The 22,308-nt window shown below is 44.2% G+C and overlaps 1 protein-coding gene across 2 annotated transcripts; it reads left to right on the top strand.

The window, feature by feature from the left end:
* The first annotated feature begins 56 nt into the window (after positions 1-56).
* LOC144733149 (tRNA selenocysteine 1-associated protein 1-like) lies at positions 57-22,024 on the top strand. Of its 2 annotated transcripts, none has more exons than XM_078614938.1 (9): positions 57-524; positions 3,128-3,225; positions 5,876-5,975; positions 8,373-8,434; positions 9,583-9,651; positions 13,099-13,230; positions 17,118-17,237; positions 18,741-18,764; positions 20,901-22,024. In XM_078614938.1, exons 1-8 carry the CDS (start codon positions 501-503, stop codon positions 18,748-18,750), a joined length of 615 nt encoding a protein of 204 aa, XP_078471064.1. In that variant the 5' UTR covers positions 57-500; the 3' UTR covers positions 18,751-18,764; positions 20,901-22,024. The 2 variants fall into 2 exon arrangements, with proteins under 2 accessions (XP_078471064.1, XP_078471054.1); XM_078614928.1 differs by having other exon boundaries at positions 89-524; positions 18,706-18,764.
* The last annotated feature ends 284 nt before the right edge of the window (positions 22,025-22,308 follow it).

Below are 22,308 nucleotides of genomic sequence, written 5' to 3' on the forward strand. Positions count from 1 at the left end.
GCTGCAGAGCCCTCCTCCTCGTGTTAGCCGAGGCTGGGAATTGAACCCCGCGGACCATAGCCCAGCGCGCTAACCACAGCGCCACCACTCCAATGTTTGTGTGGAGGGATAAAACATTTGGTGGGCGGCGATACCCTCATCGATATTGCGGTGGGGGCGAGCGATAGTGCGTGTCGGTGTTCCTGTGGTAAACACCGAATCAAGCACCCCCTCAACACTACCACTAACACCACGCCACCACTACCACCACCACAACGCCACTACCACCACCACAACGCATGCCGGACCCCTTCGCCGCCGCTTCGCGATGACGCGGCGCCCGACCTCTGGCTGCCATTTTGCAGTGACGAGAGACGAGGCCGCAGCAGCAGCAGCTCCACCACCACCACCATCACTACTATCACCATCACCACCACCGTCGTCGTATTCTCTCGCTCGTCAGAGACCTTGCTTTGCAGTTGCTTCCCCAGCGAGGAGACACAGAGACAACCAAAGCTACGATGTCAAGTCTCTGGATTGGCGACGTAGGTACCAGGGAATGTCTCGCAGACGCACGGGGATGGATTTGTCGATGCGGCGGTGGGACTTGTGGGGGTTGCGGGCGGTGATTTGAGTCGTCGCTGGCTCGCTGCAGGATGGCGATGGTGGTGGTCGTGGTTCGTCGCGGGCCCTGGGGGCGCGAGTCTGCGGCTGTAACCGAATTTGCAGCCGCCGCCGCGTGAAGCGCGCTGCACTGAAACATGTGCGGAGAGGCCGGGTCAGGCGATGGGGCAGGGAGACAAAGGCGGTTGCGGATGAGGAGGGGACGAGGTCCTCGCTACTCTGTGTACGCGTGGACTGGAGACCAGTGAGGACCTCGGGGTGGGCGACACGAGAGGCCGGGTCCCCCCGGGGAGCAGCAGCAGCGAGCAGCAGCAGCACATGGGCTGGGGGGGGGCTCGGCCTTTGGCGACCCTTTGTGGGGTTCGATTCCGCCTCTTGCGGCAACGCGCTCAGCGCACCGGGTCCGATCCACATCCCAGGTTGGGGACCAGGTCCCGATGAGGCGTTTATCGATCCCGGGCAACCCTGTGAATCACGCACCCTTGCCGCACGATGCTGCCAGCAGCAGCAGCACGGGTTGGTGAGAACCACCAGGGCCCTCTCGGCGGCTCCAGCGGCCCCCCACCGCTCGGTTCACCACCGGCGCCCCCCGCGGGCTGCTGCTGCTGCTGCTCCCCATGCAGAGAAGCGTCTGGGCGACCCGCACTCATTGAAGGGAGATTTGGCTTGTGCCAGGACAGGGCTTGGTAATCGAGTTGGTGTAGAATCAAAGTGTCACGTCAGGTGAACGTGGACTCGCGCCGTCTCATTGACAGCTACGAGTCCATTGATGGAAATTCCACGTTCCTGTTGTGGGGCTGTATCCAAGGGATGGCTCCTGTTGGCTTGCCACAAAGTGGCACCAACGCGACTTGTTTATCTGAGGAACCCAGGGACTGTCCACATTGAAACAGCCCTCGCCCCCCACTATAACCGTGTGTGAAGTAAATGGTAATCCCTTCCTCGGGACTAGAAGTCTTACATTTACAACGATTATAGTTACATTATTACTAGAAAATATATAAAGCCAACATTTGGGCCCCAAAAAATGATAGCGTGGAGTTTAGGTTCACCCGGGTTCAGGGTTAGTCCACGGTTCTGCATCGCTCCAATTGGTGCTAAACGCGATTCCCATCAGTCCACCAAGTAATGAGACCCAATGCAGTCTGACGCTTAAGCTGAAGGAAAGCAGCCAAAGCCGACATATCTATGTTTACTCTACATTATGGGTTGGGAACTTTTAATTTTTTACTATCGAGGGCCAAACTAATTCCCAAACAGATGGGCCGCACGCTGTTAACACGCTAACACCAGTGAGATGAACGCGCCGTGGGTGGCGGAGTCGAACCTCCTCCCCCAGAGCCACGCGCTCAGTGCAGCGGCAGATGCGGACAAGTCGCGCGGACCGCTTACACCAGAGGCGGCACGTGCGTGCGGTGCGACAGACACGGACCATGTCCAACTTGTCAATGTAGCGATTGGAAACAGGAACGTTCTGCGGAAGCGAGACCAGCCCGTACAATGACGACTCGCGCAGCGCTCGTACGGATTTCTGAAATTTAAAACTCGACAGCCAATCAGCGAGAGCCACCGGGCCACGTGACCCGCTCGGCACATGTGGCTGGCGGCCATGTGAAGATGTTGAAGTGAGCCTCGTGGGGTCAGGAGATTTGGCCACCCCTGGTGGTATAAACTCTCGCTCGTCTTCTTGCGTACCTCTCTCGATACAATGCATATGTAGAGTACATGGGTGTAAGACAACCTAACACGCTCAAATCAGTGCGGTTTGTGTGAAGAAAGTTGTGTCATTTGGTTGGTAAAACACCTTCCTGAAGCATATCCATCTTAAAACCAAGTAAAATTTACAGTCGTGGGTTCATTAAACTGTCTGTTACCCACCGTTGATTTGCTACCTGTCATTCCTTTATACATTTTCTCCAGGCACTTTGGTTGCCTTCCACATGACACTAAACTATATTTAAGAATACAAAAGTGATTGTCTTGATCGTAGATAATATAAGTAACAATAAATAACACTGTAACAAGTATTTGTTACCTATTTTCAATGAGAAAGCGGTTGAATTTGTGTCTTTTCGCTCACAAAGTCAGAAAACAACAACATATGAATCAAAATGAACAAGTATTTATACTAAAGTAATACACAAATGGAGAATATAAGTACCAACATAAATAGACGGTCTCCTACCTATATCTGTCCCTCTACATAAAGTATTTTCTACACTTGGTTCATAATTAAGTGGCCAAACATCCCAATGCAGTGATGTCCTCAGAGAGTGTGGAGATCACTCTGGTATTGGGAGATAAATGGTATTATACGACACATTTCTGCGGCTTGTAGTTGTAAGCCCAGTGATGCTGTATGCAGGACACATCAGCTTGGTGTGTGTGTACGATGGGATGTTTAACGGGGGATGTGTTCTTCATTGTTGGCTCTTCCAGGTCGCCTCCAAGAGTGATCGGATGTCTCCGAGTACGACATGTCCATGTACACTCGTGCCTTTTGTCTCCCGCATGCTGAGCCCAGCTGGACCCAGCCATGGACCAGAGTTTCGTGGCACGAGCATTCGCCTCTGTGGGCGAAAATGTTACGGGCGTCAAAATCATCCGGAACCGGCTGACCGGGTAGGAAAGGGCCCTTTGACCTCATTGCCCATGAACTGCAAACACCAAACGTGAAGAGTGTGCTGATGTAAATATATTCTTATGCCCACTATACAGTAAAACCTTGAATTGCGAGCATAATTCGTTCCGGAAACGTGTTCGTAATCCAAAGCACTCGTATATCAAAGCGAATTTCCCCATAAGAAATAATGGAAACTCAGATGATTCGTTCCACAACCCCAAAATACTGTATTCATATAAAGATGATTATACAAAAGACCTTTTTATATTTTTATTATTTAAATTAAATATATAGTAATCAAATTAACTAATTAAATGTAATCGTGGCTGGTGTGAGGGAGACGAGAGAGGAGAGGAGGGTTATTGTGTAGGACGACTTTCACTTGCAGTACAGTTACTAAAGAACAGTCACTACACTTGGACACAAAATAATTTTTTTACGCACACACACACGTGGTCACAACACTATAGTAAACAGTATACGCTCGCACGGATGTTGACTATACGAGTGAGGCACGCCGACTGAGACCGAGCATGGGAAACGATTACCCACAATCCCGCAGCGAGAGAGAGAAGAACCATTCGCTCAGTTGTGATCACGTGACGCTCGGCAGACAAAGCGTATACTGTACGTACTACAGTACTCGTATTGCAAGACCTCGCTCGTTTATCAAATTAATATTCATGTAAAAATTTTGCTCGTCTTGCAAAACACTTGCAGACCAAGTTACTCGCAATCTAAGGTTTTACTGTATATGTATTTAGTCACGTGTTATTTTTTTATTCATGTAAGTTCTACTTGCCTTATATGATACTGTTACCCTAATGCTAATGGAATGTAACAGAATAGACGAGACAGTAACAAGACTAAACGTCTTGAATCATATTAATCTGAAATATAATATTTTATAGAATTGCATTATGGGTGAATCATTTATGTTGAATTCGACTATTTTGTCAGTTATTGTTCTAAGTGTCTGAGCCCTTGGAATTTCAACTGAATTCTAAGAATTCTAAGGTAAGGATTAGGATAGGGTCAGGGTCGGGCAGGTATAAGAGACTGATTGGCTCGTTATGGCTTAGGGTTATACGGTGAGTAGGGAGAGTGCCTAATGTGGTTAAGGGACAGATGTTTGGTTAGGAACAAATCTCAATAGGCTCGTTCGGTAGAAAACTTGATTTGAAGCTTTCGTGACTGCAGGAATTACTCGTTGGTTCTTTCGGTAAAGTCACGTAGAAAGAAAATAATTTATTTTAAATAAAAATTAAAATTTCTACGTGACTATTTTCTTTCTACGTGAATTTACCGAAAGAACCGAAGAGTAGTTTGGTAGAGTTAAGACTAGTGCTTGGTTTGCAAGGTTTCTCTATCCGTTCAGAGTTGCCAATTAAGGCCTTTTGACTCAACTGTTGGTTTCATCCAATAAAAGTTGCACAATCAACTCTTCAGGGTCATGACCACTGTATATTCCAAATCATACTAAAGCTAACGTGTATTTTCCATGTTTAGTCAACGTATTCAGATGGTAGTGCCAACTGATTTAATTCATCAAGTCAGATTAAATTGTCTGCCTGCACAAAACGATTGGCCGCTCTTGAGTTACAAATTCCTATAATAGCGCTTCATAACATGCCCCCTAATAATACATAAAGATACACGGCTGCTTTATGATCAGAAATATTATTTAGACTCATCAGTTTAAAAATCTTGTTTTCAAAGTAAAACTCTGAACCAGTTTCATCAGCAGGGTGTAGATTGCTAATGAACTCATTCTGGTAATGAAACCAAAGATGTCAAAACCAGACTACGATTCTGACAAAATCAGAATTAGAAAGCCAAATCATTGCAGAGTTTGATTGCTGAAACAAAAGCTGATTGAAAACATTGATGTGGGTGTTTTTTGCTGATGGACCTAATTGTTAATTGTATTTATAAATCTATTATCCACAATTCACCAAATTAATATTACCCATTAATTGTTTGCTGCTGGAATGTCTAATAGTTTCTACCATAAAGTTTGAAAAGCTCATTCAATAACTGGTATAATATAAGCTTTTATAATTTTGTTATGTTTTGTCTTGGTTACATTACTGATTTCATATTTTAAACTAAAGTTCTCATATTTTATATATTCCAAGTGTTGGACATTTATATACACTTTTAGTTGTGATCTAGTACATATTTATTAATGTAATTTTTTGAAAATGTAAATTAAGATGATTATCATTATCACACTTTATAAAGGAAAGCTTAACTTTGTCTTAATTGACAAACAGACAATGTTTGCTTTATATATTTATCTCCACATGAAAATAACAGTGTTACTCATTAGGGACGAGAAGGAGGGGAGGGAAGAGGAAGAGAATGGGCAATGGAGAAGAAGTAAGCTTTGAGAGAGAAACGAAAGGAGGTTGAGGGAGTGCTTAATGTACAGGGGAAGAACTTGTGCAACAATCATTGAATACGCTACCGCAGTTGCATGTCACAGTGCTACCACACTCAAGTTTTTGAGCAGCGCTGCGGTAGCATTGGATGAGGATCAATGGGCGTGCAAGACATCGCGAACGAGCCGGCGGAGGCGGTAGTTTACGCAGTGCGGGTGTTGGTGGCTGCACGACAGGCGCTAATTAACGGTGGTGTTTGTCGCAGAGCGCCGGCAGGGTACGGTTTCGTCGAGTTCCTGGATCAGTCCACGGCCGAGCGTTGCCTCCACAGTCTCAATGGACAGCCCATTCCCGGCGCGGCGCACGTGAGTTCCGGCTGCCCCCACCGCCACAGCACACGACCCCTCTACTACACAGATGCCCACTACACCTCGCAACTGCACCTTTCCACCACGTCATGCTTAGCCATCCAGTCTCCCTACGACGTTGAAGATGCCACGGCGGCGAGTTGTTAACTACCTCGCCTGGTGTACAGGAAGTCGTGGGTTCGGTCCCGACCCTGATGCATGTATATTTGGAGTTTGCATGTTCTCCCTGTGGTTGCATGGATTTTTCTTCGGGTCTTCCAGTTTTTCCCTCCACATTTAAACACGTGCGTTTAGAGTATTTGGCTGCTATGTATTTCCAGGTGATGACAAGCCACTTTGTTTAGCTACCATTTGTGGCCAGGTCGCTTCTGAAAAATAAACAAATAGCTCAGTGGGCCTTACCTACAAAAACTTAAAAAAGTTAAAACAGTATTTACCCACCCATCAACACTATGTCTAACATTCCTGGCTGCATGTGCAGGAGCACACCATGGTACTTGATGAGCAGTGCCACGAAGTACATCTTTGCAGTATCAACCACTGCTTATAAACACTACCCTAGGTGCTTGTGCCTGGATTAGTTGTTTCACTTGAATTACAAAAAACCTCTCGTGATACCCATTCAACAATTGTTCATTTGGCAATTGGAAGTGAATGATGTGGTAAGATTTTCAGTTGAGTCGATTACAATGTAATTTTACTTTTATTTGCCATGTTAAGACACTGGTAGGGAGCATTCAAGTTGGCCATCTAAGTAGTGATAGTTAATGTTTTGGACCAGGCCTCTTGAATGTTGCACCTTACTGTGTCCCAGTGGTCCAAGTTTAAAAAATTAGCTGGAACCTCCTGCAAAAGTCTTGAGACTTCAGTGAGGCTTTCCAAGGTAATGAAGCATAATAATATAAAACATTCTTAACAAATAACTAAAATATTAAGTCTCAGTTTTGGTATAATTTTATATTTTGCATCATTTCACCTATTTACGTGTTCAATCCTTAATTGTCTTTGCATTTTGGGATTTTTTTGCCTTTCATTTTCATCCTGAGAAGAGAATGCTCTTACACGGCTCTCACCTTGTAACAAATGAAGGATGTGATTGTGGTTACTCAGTCATTCTCACGCAGGCAGCTCACAACCAATGAGGTACAGATGTGCGAGCCCCTAGAGACAAAGGATAAACACCCACGACGAACGCTCAGTGTCCCCCGCACGAGATCTCTCTGGAACTCTATAAACCCAATGCCTGCGCCTTGAGTGGATTACTAATGCCACGAGGACTTTGTTATATACAAGGCGTGTGCAGATCAATGGTAGCCTGTGGCAGAGCCATATGCAAATTCATATGAATAACTTGACTCAGCTGACCTCACCCAGGGGTTTGTGGTTGAGCTCGGAGTTGTACCCGCAAGGCTACCACAACCTCGATGCTTGCGCGTGCTGTCCAGCCGATGACGTTTTAATTTCCTTGCTTTCCCCCAAGCATTGGTCACTCGTTTTATTGCCGCCATTACGAGTAGGCATGTGACACGTCGTCCTGCCACTCTTGAACATCGGTTCAATCTGATGTTGAAGAGTGGCAGGACATTTGGGGGCTTTGTTTGTCAGCACGATAGACGATGTGTAGATATACACCGTTCCGCTTTGTTGGTTCGCTCCTGATTTTACCTATTCCCTGTCTCTTGACGTCACCCTGCTACCCTCCTCCTATTTTACTTTTCACTTTGTTCTGTCTCCTATTTTACCTCTTGTTTCACCACTTTTGCATTTTCTCAATCTAGAACGCAGCATAGGAACGCTGCGGTATTATGCGTACTGCCAAGTGTCGGTTACTTGACAACTCTCGACTCTGGTACTCAGATTGTAAATGTTGCGGATTTGCTCTCCAACACAATGGTGTGCTGTACTAGTAACGAATTGGCACGTTCTGTTTACGTGACAAATCTTACTAATTTGCTGTGTCGGGTGGTGGCGGGCTTAACAACACATTTATATTTATGTGATTTCACCCAAAAAACCTATATTACGGACTCTGGTTCTGTTTTCCTCTGTACTCTTGTTAAAAACCACAAATAAAAGAAAGTTAAAAATAATTACGAAAAAAGCAAGAGACTCGTAGTATCCTATACCTTATTTAATTATTCATCACATAATTTTGCCATCTCATTTGTATTGTTTTTCATTGTATATATCCTGTTTCTCATTTGCTACATCAGAATAAATGTAAATTGAATGTAATTTCCATTGTGCATAATAATGATGAATAGTGAATTCTCATGAGTGTGATTCTATGCGTGTAGCCTGAGTGTCATCAATGAACTGATGTGTCATTGCATGCCTTGTAAATTGAGTTTTGGATGAATGGTGGCAGAACAAATGCGTGTTTTGACTTTGCAGCACAAACTCTTCAAGCTGAATTACGCGAACCACAACAGGACACCGGTGAACGACGGGGCTAGGTAAGTGCAGCCTCAGGCTCTTCACCTATCTCCCACAATCGTGATGTGAGCACTTTACATTCGAGGCAGCGAGGTGTTGGTGGATCGCACAGATATTGTGTAACTCTCTTCCCGTGGGTATCGGGGTGCCATCACTTGGCTTTCCACGAGAATGTGATTTAGCAAAGTGTGGACTTATGTCCATCTGTTCTAACTCCCTGTGGGTGTGGACGTGCCATACCCTAGCTTGCCAGGAGAAGGTGCTATAGCAAATGTGGATTCCACCTATTGTTTCTATTCTCGCGTATGGCAATACGTTCAGGAGCTAAATACCACTGCCGAGGTCTGATAACCACACGATGGTTCAGGAAAGAGTGTTTGTAGTTTTGATAAACCTAAGAGTAGTTTTGATATTCCTACATTGTAGAAGCACTAAATACAGTTATTTACTATATGGCTCGTAATTTGGTTTGCATGGCCACGATCACACTGTGGCTTGTCTTTAATTCACCATTAATGCACATTGGGCTGTTGATGTTCTGATGGAGTTGATGGTTAAACTGACGTCTTTGAGGAGGAATGTAAAAGCCAGGGAGTGTGGTAGTTGGGTTTGCAATAAGGTGTTTATTCTGGATGTTGGCATTGTTCCACTTTGTTCGCCAGAATTCTTTAGGATCTTGGTGAGATTCTAGGAAGGTGACAGCATGATCCCAGAAGGGAAAATGGGACTTTCAATGGCACCGAAAAAACCTAAGAATATACTTTCAACGGCAACTAGGTATATTTTTGAGATCTTGGTTAATGATGGGTAGGTTGTTGTCGTTGACAACAAAACTTACAAACTCCCTTGCAGTTTGCATGTCTCTGTGGATATTTGGTGGCAGAATGTTCAACAGAAGAGCAAGCCAAGGGGATTGTTATCGGTTCAAGTGTTCCAGTTATAATTCGTATTGCGTTATTTAACTGTGCAACTTGCACAGTTGTGTATGTTTTACGGGTCTCCCTTGATTTCTCTTTGCTTTATTGTTGTATCTTATTTTATTAATTGCTTTAGTCATTTTGTGACCCGGGTCACTCTTCCAAAGCAGACTCTCCTGATTTATTACTTTCTCACCTGGTTAAACAAAATCAACTTGGAATATTGTGTGTATATGTGTGTGTGTTGGCAGGAGTTACTGGGCACAGAGACCCACAACCATGGCTCCTCGGTCAGACGGATTTACGCCTCGCCCCCAAGGGTACGCTCGTTCACCACCTTTTTGTTTTATTTCAGGCTGGGATAATTGTAAGTATTGTAATAGTAATTCATGGGCAGTGACAGGGCCGAGTGTTAGCATATTCTCCGCTCGTTCAGAATCAGAATCTTTATTTCGACTGCAGGAGGAGGAATCCTATGAACGACGACACTCTGTCTCACAGATGTCCGGTGTGGGCGGTTCAGTGGGCGTGTGACACGTCGTGTGCAAAATTAGAGAAGCAGGTAAGCAAGTCACTAAATATCAATACATAAACAAGTCTTATTTATCAAGCTTTAGCAATGCAGCAAAAACAACAACAAACCAGTCCAAGACCACTCGAAGACAACGGCACGCAGCAGTAGTGCCTCAGTACAATGTTACATTAACATTGAACTATCGATACACAGGTAAGGATCAACTCTATCCAGCACTAATCTTCTGCTTCAGGATATTTTTTAAAGGAAGATTTACGATGTTAAGGGACGAAACAAGGTTTCAAGGGTTATTTGTGCAAACCCACCAGGTGGCGCTGGTTACACTGGTCTACAGACAAAATGCTTCAAAAATAAATGTCCAATTTTACTAATTCTGGGTCACTGAGAATGAAAATTATGCTTAAAATTGTTGATTGGCTCTAGTATTCAAGATATGCTCCTGGGTCAGTATATACGACCCTTGACTTGGGAATGGCGGAGGATAAGTGAGTTCTAAAGGGAAGGGATCTCAATTTAAACCAGAAATGACTAAAATACATCTTTGACTGGATCTATGAATACATCTATGACTGGGTTTGGACAGCACTTGCTTTTTGAGCAAAACAGTGAATGATGCAATCTGAACCTGGTATTGCATTATACATCATATGAATTGAATCATGTTATTCCTAGAAGTCATGGATGATGCAATCATAACTAGGCTTACATCCCTCTGCTGAACAAATTGCCCTACATCAGCTCTAGAAATCATACAGTGTTGTGCTCTCTTATTTGTCAGTGTTTGATTTTGCAAAGGGACACATTTCTGTTTAGCCAAAGTGAGCAGAGATGCCTCATACTTGTGTGAACAAAGCAGATAACATCTGCTATGTTTGTGGTGAAGTGACTTTGGCATCACACAAGCGCAGTATAACCACGATGGTTAAGAAAGCATATCACCTTTATTTTGACTGCAAAATTGGAGATCAGGACAAGATGTGGGCCCCACACATATGCTGCAACACTTGCAAAACTAATCTTCATCAGTGCTTGAACAAGAAAAGGAAATATATGCCTTTTGCAGTGCCAACGATTTGGAAAGAGCCAACAGATCATATCAGCAATTGTTACTTCTGCATGGCGCCTCCAGTTGAGAAAGTTGTGTCAAAGAAGAAAAAGTGGACTGCATTATCCAAACATTCCATCAGCTACACGCCCAGTACCCCATGGAGAAGGACTGCCGGTTCCTGATGCACCAGAATCACTTACTTGAGTCAGACGAGGAAGAGGATGAAACTTCTGGTCCTGAACAATCAAGGTCACATGACCCAGATTTTCTCCCATTCTCTTCCTCTGAACCATATCTCATAACACAAAGTGACCTGAAAGACCTTGTCAGGAATTTGGAACTCCCCAAGAGTAAGGCAGAGCTGATGGGCTCCAGACTGCAGCAGTGGAATTTCCTGGCAGGTGATGTTAGGGTTTTCATGTTCTGTGACCGTTAAAAGGATCTTGTCCCATTCTTCTTCAAGGAAGGTGTTCTTTTAGCCTGCAACAACATCGATGGTGTGATGGCAGCCCTCAACCTCGTTCATGATCCAGATGATTGGAGACTGTTCATTGATTCATCGAAGATGAGTCTTAAAGCTGTTTTATTGCATAATGGCAATGTTTTGCCATCAATTCCAGTTAGTCATGCAGACCATATGAAGGAAACCTTTGACAACATGAAACAACTTTTGAGGTGCATAAATTATGACCAACATCAGTGGCAGCTTTGTGGCGATTTGAAGGTTGTTGCTCTCTTGCTTGGTCTGCAGACTGGATACACAAAGTACTGCCTCAGCAGTTCTCCTGCTGTGTTTGTCTCACCTGACGATGATTGCTTATGTTGTGATCGAAACGTCGTGATCTATTAATTTTCTACCTACGTGACTTTATCGAAAGAACCAAAGAGTATGGATTCCTGCAGTCACGAAAGCTTCAAATCAAGAGATGCTCCATTTACTGAATACAAGAGACAAGCCAAGAAGCTTCCCTCCTGATGACGATCGCTTGTGCTGTGATCGAAACGTCATCGTTTTTTGTTATTTTCTTTGAACCATCTACGTGATTTTACCCGAAAGCCAAGAAGCGCCGAGTAGACACTGAATAAGGACTAAACTACGTACTTATATATACGTAATCGTTTTTTTGCCTTTTGTTTCATAATACATCTTATTTTTATAACTTTTTGCTGATACTTTAAGTGTCAAATGAACAGGAGAGATGACATGTAATAATGTAAAGCAACAATAAACGTAAATATCTTGGGAACAGTAGCCAATCAGTTGTTTGAATTCTCATATTTGAATTAAGCACATCAAAATCCATAACAAACAGCACATTTAATCTCTAAAGCATGCGACGTCTAAAAAATAATTTGCGCTGTCTCCTTCACAGTGGATCACGTGACGTAATTTTGAAAAGAAGAGGCCATTGTGGTCCAATTACAATAAAAACAGAATCTGGATTGACTTCGTCTCCAAATATGATCGTATCGCAAGACTACATGCACATCGTCTCTTTTCAAGCTTTTGGCAATATGTTCAGTCGCTAAATGCCAATGTCAAGGTCTGCTAGCCACGACGGCTTGAGGAGCGAGTGCGTGTAGTTTTTATCTTCTTCTTTTGAAGGAGCTCAGAGTACAGTGCTTCACTGTATGGTCCATAGTCTGAATTGCATCGGTGGGAGATGGTCGCCCCATCTCACGGTGGCGCCACTTGTTAAGTATTTTCGTGTCACCTTGAACAGAAATATTAACATAGTCTAGGCGAAATGGAGGTCATTAATTTGAATCCAAATACCATCAGTAGAGCGGAATGTACCTTGTGGGGCTTTGGAAAGGAGGTGAATGAGTGTGTAGCTGCTGTGAATTAGATTTCTCTGTCTGAGGGGCGTGTGTGTATGTGCGTGTATTCACCAGTTGCGGAGGGGTAGTGCATTGCTTAGCGCGCTGCGATACGAACTCGGCGATTTGGATTTGATTCCTGCTCACGGTTAACACCAGTGACAATTATCTGAACTGGTCCTGGGCCTCCCCTAGGTCAACTCAGCCTTAAACCAGTACCTGGTGCGGTGTGTAGTCATTGCGACTAGGTGCTGGCCACCCACCCTTTCGTCTACCGTGCCAGCCTTCATAGGTGCTCGCTATTAGCACTTTCCCCAACAGTATCTTAAGGCTATACGGGGGATCTTTGTCTTTGTTCACCAGGTCGGACTTCTCGCTCTACATTGGTGACCTGACGCACGACGTCGACGACTTCCAGCTCTACGACTTCTTTGTGCGGCGCTACCCTTCATGCCGCGCCGGCAAAGTGGTGGTGGACGACCTTGGGCACTCGCGGTGAGTGCTTACGCGAGTCGTCGCTTTTCCAGGCCAACCCTCGCGGTCAAAGCTTTGTCTATTGGGGTGGTGCTCATCCATAACGCAGTTGGTTTTTTTGCTTTGATATCTATTTGCTTCATTGCTGTACTTTCATATTCGATAAGATTTTTTAATCTTGTTGAACTAGGTCACTATTGCAAATTTTGGGCATTTTGAGTTCTCACTTGGTTCAACAGATAACCTTGAACTTGGAAATTCGACATGCTCATGGCGGAGGCAGGCTGTCCATGTATTGACTGCCGTCCTACTCATTTAATTGACTGCTGCCCTATACATTTAATTGACTGCTGTCCTACGCATTTAATTGACTGCTGTCCTACACATTTAATTGACTGCTGTCCTACGCATTTAATTGACTGCTGCCCTACACATTTAATTGACTGCCGCCCTACACATTTAATTGACTGCTTTCCTTCACATTTAATTGACTGCTGCCCTACACATTTAATTGATTGCTGTCCTACGCATTTAATTGACTGCTGTCCTACACATTTAATTGACTGCTGTCCTACGCATTTAATTGACTGCTGTCCTACACATTTAATTGACTGCTGCCCTACGCATTTAATTGACTGCTGTCCTACACATTTAATTGACTGCTGTCCTACGCATTTAATTGACTGCTGTCCTACGCATTTAATTGACTGCTGTCCTACGCATTTAATTGACTGCTGTCCTACGCATTTAATTGACTGCTGTCCTACGCATTTAATTGACTGCTGTCCTACGCATTTAATTGACTGCTGTCCTACGCATTTAATTAACTGCTGTCCTATGCATTTAATTGACTGCTGCCCTACGCATTTAATTGACTGCTGTCCTACGCATTTAATTGATTGCTGTCCTATGCATTTAATTGACAGCTGTCCTACGCATATAATTGACTGCTGTCCTACACATTTAATTGACTGCTGTCCTACGCATTTAATTGACTGCTGTCCTACTCATTTAATTGACTGTTGTCCTACGCATTTAATTGACTGCTGTCCTACACATTTAATTGACTGCTGTCCTACACATTTAATTGACTGCTGTCCTACGCATTTAATTGACTGCTGTCCTACGCATTTAATTGATTGCTGTCCTACTCATTTAATTGACTGCTGTCCTACACATTTAATTGACTGCTTTCCTTTACATTTAATTGACTGCTGTCCCACGCATTTAATTGACTGCTGTCCTACGCATTTAATTGACTGCTGTCCTACACATTTAATTGACAGCTGTCCTACGCATTTAATTGACTGCTGTCCTACACATTTAATTGACTGCTGTCCTACACATTTAATTGACTGCTGTCCTACACATTTAATTGACTGCTGTCCTACACATTTAATTGACTGCTGTCCTACGCATTTAATTGACAGCTGTCCTACGCATTTAATTGACTGCTGTCCTACGCATTTAATTGACTGCTGTCCTACACATTTAATTGACTGCTGTCCTACACATTTAATTGACTGCTGTCCTACACATTTAATTGACTGCTGTCCTACACATTTAATTGACTGCTGTCCTACACATTTAATTGACAGCTGTCCTACACATTTAATTGACTGCTGTCCTACACATTTAATTGACTGCTGTCCTACACATTTAATTGACTGCTGTCCTACACATTTAATTGACTGCTGTCCTACACATTTCATTGACAGCTGTCCTACACATTTAATTGACTGCTGTCCTACACATTTAATTGACTGCTGTCCTACGCATTTAATTGACTGCTGTCCTACTCATTTAATTGACTGCTGTCCTACATATTTAATTGACCCTAGTGGGGTGAAGGCCGGAGTTCATGCCCCAGCTAGGCTCTCACTAAATCTCTTCAGATTGTGGCTCAGACATCTGTAAAAACAATGCCAGCTGCCTCGGTCATGATTATTATTATATTATTACTCTCATTTTTACACATTACCCAGAAAAGCCTCGCTGAGATACAACTGTTTTTCAGGAAGGTTCTACCATGTTTTTTGTAGTAGAGGGTGATTGCTATGTATATCACAGTGAAGTAATTGGCAAATATGTATTTAAATTTGGCAAATTTGGTCAAAAGTCAGTCTCTATTGCTCGAGCTTTCCGTGGGGTGGTGGTGAGCACAATGGACTTGCAATGCAAAGGACGCCGGTTTGATTTCCTGGCGCCTCTTTTTTATGTTACACAGTTGCTTAGCACAGTTCCAATGCCCACAACGTCTAGCGGTCAGCAACACACAGCATGGTCAAAGTTATAATAGATTAGGGTTAACATGTTTTTTTTTTATAATTGAGCAAAGTTAAACAAGCTTATAGAAAGAGACAATGGGAAATAATTCAAAAGTGGAGCAGTTGGAGGGGAAGAAGCAGAGCAGTGTTGTGACCTGCAGTGTCGTGGTTCATAATCAGAATATGTATTTATATTGGAGGAATCCAATGAGATGTCCAGTAGTTGCACACCGTGTGGATGAGATAAAACAGTTAAAACAATGAGGAAGCTTTCTCAGATGCCCCTAGCTTTTGTCCACCCAGCTGAATTAATAGGCATGCACCGGATAGTTGATCAGCAGATCACGTGTGGTGAGGTAAAGTGTGGGTATTCACACTTGGAATAGGCCTGGTCAACGTGAAAGAGTAAACCAAATACCTTCTTAGAGTTTGCTCAAGTGGCGGCCCTTCCACCAGCAGTCAGCGAGCATTGGCAGGTCTGCACCTTGACCATTTTACTGTCGTCGTGCGATACACGCCATACATAAGCATTTTCGCACACTCCGTGCGGCGCACTAAGGCGGTCTGTAAGTTATTCTTGTGTGGTTTGGAGGTAAACGCAGGAGTGGAGTCAGCACACTGGTTCACGTATATCCCATGGACAGCACGCACTAAGTACTTTGGATGTCGCCATTGCATTGTGTGCGGCTTTAAATCAGGTGACTTTGGGACCAGCTTTGCCCTGTTCCAAGTGCCTGTGCATTGTGGCACTAGCCAGAGCACAAGATGGAGCTGTTTCACCGTGCCCATCTTGTGGGGCCCTGCGGAGTGCAGTGAGTTTGTGCTGATGGGATGTGCTTCACTGCATGGCTTTCTTGAGCCCGCCTTGTCCTCCTCACCTCACATCTGTGCATGTGGGGAGTGGCGGTGCGTCGATTCACGCACTGTCACAAACCTGGCACTTTGCTTTCAATTCACAACCTTAAATTACTACTTGGTGTGGTGTGTAAACATGATAATAATGTTTGCATTTATTTATATGGTCTTGCTTAAATGCCTCAACATATCAAAGCATATTGCATAAAATATAATCTCAAACATTAGAAGGTAACCCCCAATGGGAGCTGTCCTTGTGTGGGACAAGGTGACTGTGCCAGCTTGCTAGTGCGCATGTCTGCCAGAAAGAGACGTTGATTGCTGCTATGTGTATACCTATTTGAGTAATTGTCGCAAAACTTTTCAAATGTGAACCATGTTACACTTTTAGAATGACGTCATGGGCTCTTTCACGTTCACTGTGAAGCAGACAGCACATATGTAAAGGTTAATACATCTGCAGTAATAACCAGGGTGGCCTGCCGGGTTTGAACCATTGACCTCTGCGATAAGTGGCAAATGTGCTACTGCTGGGTCAAACAAAAGCACACTAGAGACAATGGGAGGAGCCATTATAGTGCTGCTCACACCACCCCATCTTATGCCACGTGGGCTTTAATAGGTGCTTGCTAAGAGCATTTGTCTTGTGTACATTCACGGGGCTAAATGTGGGATATTATTTTATTCTGAGTTAAAATTTCTGTATCGACCGCCACAAGCAATCGCTAAGAGGTCAAGAGGCGGACTTTGCGTGTGTCTGAACCTGTGACGTTCGCCTGCGTGCAGGGGATTTGGGTTCGTGAGGTTCCGAGACGAGCGGGAGCAGAAGGCTGCCCTGGTGGAGATGCAGAGCGCCGTGGGGCTGGGCGGGAGGCCTCTGCGCATCAACCTCGCCAACCCCAAGCGGTGAGTGAGAAGGCCCTCCCCCCCATCACCCGCACGCACTTGCCCCTTTCCTCAGACGCCCCTTTTCTCCATTTATGTCAACTTGAGTCATAGTAAATTCCTGCCCAAAATGAGCATCAAGGCGGTGCTCAACTCCCGTTTGCAGCCCTGAACCAGTGGTGGGAATTCTCCATGCCTATGGCGAGGGCAAATCTATCCTTAGGACAACCACTGTTAGCTTCCCCACAAAGTGGGACTCGTTTCTTACAACACGGAGGGTCAGTGCGTTGAGTCGACCACTTCACCAGGATTTGAATTCACAATCTTCCGATTGCAAACCACTCGCTCTACCGATGAGCCACCTGGCCAGGTATTTATAGCTGTGCGCCTTTCACCCTTTCTTCCCTGTGCCTTGTCCCCACCTGTCAATCACTGAGAGATGTTATTTATTGCCCAACCCTGAAAGGTCAACATTTTCCCATGCTTTTTTCCGAGCACTGGGTGGAGCGTATCTCTTTTGGAGGTCCTGGCCCCAAGGTGGAAATTGGATATTCCTGTGGCAAGGCCCAGTCTTGCCATGATACAGGAACCACCACTGGCTTCCAATGCGGTGGGGCACGCTGTGGTTAATCACGAGGGTGAATGGACAGGTGTAATGTTGATAAAAACAAATAGAATATAGATACGTAACATTAAGTGTTTAATTTATATTATAAAATGCATCCCTCTTTGTGAATTAATTCATAGGAATAAAAGCATTTGTATTGCAGTTTCACTTTCAAAATCAGGTCCTGAGAGTCCATACATAGTTTAAAGTTGTGGCTAGAGATGTAGCTTCCAACAATGCACCTTCATAATATGCACCAGTTTGTATCACTGACACCAATTCTTTTAACGTTGCATTTTCTAAATAGTGCTGGTTTTATTCTTACAATTTTTGTTTTTTTATTCAATGTGTATTGAGATCCATAATCTGTATGTATCCTGGAGAAATCTGATGAGCTATTAAGCTCTTTTTCACAGATGTCCAGAATTTAGAATGCATTGTGATGGCTTGTGAAAGCGCCCTGCAGGCGTGATTTATTCGTTTCTACTTTTTTCCACTAGGCCTGTAATTATTCACTCTGCGATTCATTGACTTGCCACGATCCGGGTCACAATTTAGGAAAATGTATTTTAATATTTGTTTCATTTGCATAATTTTGTTTGCATTGTGTGTACTGTCTTTCCTGTGTAGGATCAGTGGTGCTTGTATTGTATCGCCAGTCTTTATGTGCAACGTTTTTCTTTCTTCTGTCTTGTTTATTCCATTTGTTGTCACGGAAAATGTGCATCAGTTGTGCTTGAATGTTAAATAATCGATATTAATACATGATTTTGGCACGTGAAAAGTATAATAATCGGATTAAAGCAGTGAATATATGACTTGTACATGCCTCAACAGTTGACCCACACTTGTGTGTTTATTGTCAATCTCACTGCACTACAGCGACGACTAACTGCTCTCGTCTGTGTCTCCGTCAGAATCAACTGAAGCGCATAGTGAAGGTCAGTCCTCACCCCCACTCGGCTACACTCACTCGCACTCAGCTACACTCACACTCAGCTACACTCACACTCAGCTACACTCACACTCAGCTACACTCTCACTCAGCTACACTCACACTCAGCTACACTCACTCGCACTCAGCTACACTCACACTCAGCTACACTCACACTCAGCTACACTCACACTCAGTTACACTCACTCAGCTACACTCTCACTCAGCTACACTCACACTCAGCTACACTCTCACTCAGCTACACTCACACTCAGCTACACTCACACTCACTCAGCTACACTCTCACTCAGCTACACTCACACTCAGCTACACTCACTCAGCTACACTCTCACTCAGCTACACTCACACTCAGCTACACTCACACTCAGCTACACTCACACTCACTCAGCTACACTCACACTCACTCAGCTACACTCACACTCAGCTACACTCACACTCAGCTACACTCACACTCAGCTACACTCACACTTACTCAGTTACACTCACACTCACTCAGCTACACTCACACTCAGCTACACTCACACTCACTCAGCTACACTCACACTCAGCTACACTCACTCAGCTACACTCACTCACTCAGCTACACTCACACTCAGCTACACTCACTCACTCAGCTACACTCACACTCAGCTACACTCACACTCAGCTACACACTCACTCAGCTACACTCTCACTCAGCTACACTCAGCTACACTCACACTCAGTTACACTCACTCAGCTACACTCACACTCAGCTACACTCACTCAGATACACTCACACTCAGCTACACTCACACTCAGCTACACTCACACTCAGCTACACTCACACTCAGCTACACTCACTCAGCTACACTCACACTCAGCTACAATCACTCACACTCAGCTACACTCACTCAGCTACACTCACACTCAGCTACACTCACTCAGCTACACTCAGACTCAGCTACACTCACTCAGGCTCAGCTACACTCACTCAGACTCAGCTACACTTACTCAGCTACACTCACTCACACTCAGCTACACTAACTCAGACTCAGCTACAGTCACACTCAGCTACACTCACTCAGCTACACTCACACTCAGCTACACTCACTCAGCTACACTCACTCAGCTACACTCACTCACTCAGCTACACTCACTCACACTCAGCTACACTCATACTCAGCTACACTCACTCACACTCAGCTACACTCACTCACACTCAGCTACACTCACCCCCACTCAGCTACGCTCACTCACACTCAGCTACACTCACTCACACTCTGCTACACTCACTCAGCTACACTCACACTCAGCTACACTCACTCAGCTACACTCACACTCAGCTACACTCACACTCAGCTACACTCACTCAGCTACACTCACACTCAGCTACACTCACTCAGACTCAGCTACACTCACTCAGCTACACTCATTCACACTCAGCTACACTCACACTCAGCTACACTCACACTCAGCTACACTCACTCACACTCAGCCACACTCACACTCAGCTACACTCACCCCCACTCAGCTACACTCACTCACACTGAGCTACACTCACTCACACTCAGCTACACTCACTCACACTCTGCTACACTCACTCACACTCAGCTACACTCACTCAGCTACACTCAGCTACACTCACTCAGCTACACTTACCTGCATTCACCTGCGTCTGTCCCGCACCTCCGCTTAGCACGGTTGGCTATGTAGAGGGCATCATACGTCCCCTGTATGTGACTCCTTGTCTGCCGTCAAAACTTATCTGAAGCATTCTTGTGATTGGAGGATAATGGCCAATCCCGATTAAATGGCTGCTTCTACAGCTAGCAGACAGGAGGCGAAGCCTCTTATCAGGTTATACAATCAGTTCACAAGTTCGCTTGGTATTCCCTCTGTGATCATAGCGCAAGGCTATCATGGAGGCACTGTTTCACAGACACAGTCTGCAGTGGCTTCACTCATTATAAAGATGACGATGATGGTGATGATATCTATAGGACCATTTTTTGACGATATCAAGATGATGATGCATGTGTGACAATTACAAACTAGTGTGTTACTAACGCTAATAGAAATTAGGAAAAGCCCTCTGCAAAGTATTATAAAGCAGATTAGGATGATGGTTGTGTGGTGATGCTGATGATATTTCCTTCCACAGGGTGTGATGACGGTGGAGATGATTCACAGATGTGACAGAACGAGTGCTTTCCAAGCAAGAAAGCTCGTCAGCATTTGGAGGTCGGCGGACCATGCCAACCCATTAGTGATTTTTCTTACGACAAAAAACAACTTAAGGGACTGCATTGGCAGCAGAGTACAAGCATAGACCGCAAGCACCCATCACCTTCATCATTACCACTGCCTTATAACCAGAGATCACCTGATAACAGATTGCAGTCGTTAAAGTCTGGTGTCAGCCATTAAACGCTCGGATCTGCCTTGGTAACGGTGATTCGATTTTCACTCTCGATATTCCATCGGCAGCATCCGATTTAACAAAGAATGGCCATTGCCCAAACCATTGGCCCACTATCTATTTATCCATTGTAAGGTATATTTATCCGTTAAAAGGCATTCGTAATCATGATACTGATGAGGTTTTTCTTTTTTTCTTATCGTGTTTTCAAACTTATTTCCTTATTAACGTAAATTTACTGTACATGTTAGTGCCTCATTTTTATAATGCACTTATTTCGGCATGCTTCTGTGTGGTTGTAAAAATGAGAAGAGGCTTTGGAGGGTTGTGGAGAAGCATCAAAGCGTGATCTACAATGGTCCTGCGTCTTGACGTTACAAACATTTCTTGATTAACGCGGTGAATAGCGGTTTTCGTTCCTGAAGTGGTTTATAGGCATTGGATGATGCACAGATTTCATCGATTAAAATCGATTTTTACGCTCACGATGTACATCAAAGCATGGGTGCGAGGATCGATTCTTATTGATTCTTATATGTTGTATATGATTGATTCGTGTAAACCCTGCAGCCGCTAGAGGCGCTACACTCACCGCAATGGCATCACATGCATTTATCGTTGAATCCAATTCTGACTGAATTGCGACAATTTATCTGATTGCAAGGGGGGACAGATTGTTACACGCCTCGTGGTTTGAGTCACTGCAGTATTTCATGAAATTTTTAGGAAACTGCCCCTCAAGTCATGATGGGTATCTACTGTACTCTGTAAACGTTATGTGAAAGTGTTTTAAGTTTTGTGAACAGAAACATGATCTTTTGAGTATCTACAGTGGTCTAAATAAATTCCTGCTTTTAACATTTAAACATTTGGCCTTGTTTTGTTTTTCAACTGCAAAACTGACTGCACCTAAATAGTTGATTGTTTGTTTGCTCCTTGAACGTGTCAACTGGTTTATAAGTAAAAACAAATGTTTTTATTTCACTGCACCGTTAACTAGATTTGGTCCATTTGTGGTTCGTATATGTTGACAGTGAGGATTTAACAAGTACATTTAACTTGCACACAGAGAGGCCTTTGTAAATCTAAATGGGGTTTTTGTTTACGGTAAAGTTTTAGTAATGCCACATCGGAACCACTTGCAAAATGA

The sequence above is a fragment of the Lampetra planeri genome, chromosome 2 (assembly GCF_965212315.1).
Source record: "Lampetra planeri chromosome 2, kcLamPlan1.2.h2, whole genome shotgun sequence".
In the NCBI taxonomy this organism is placed as follows: Eukaryota; Metazoa; Chordata; class Hyperoartia; order Petromyzontiformes; family Petromyzontidae; genus Lampetra; species Lampetra planeri.

Coding starts and splice junctions, on each gene's coding strand:
- LOC144733149 (XM_078614938.1), top strand. CDS start 501: ATGTCAAGTCTCTGGATTGGCGAC. Junction 525..3,127: donor CAAGTCTCTGGATTGGCGAC/GTAGGTACCAGG, acceptor TGCTGAGCCCAG/CTGGACCCAGCCATGGACCA. Junction 5,976..8,372: donor CCATTCCCGGCGCGGCGCAC/GTGAGTTCCGGC, acceptor TTGACTTTGCAG/CACAAACTCTTCAAGCTGAA.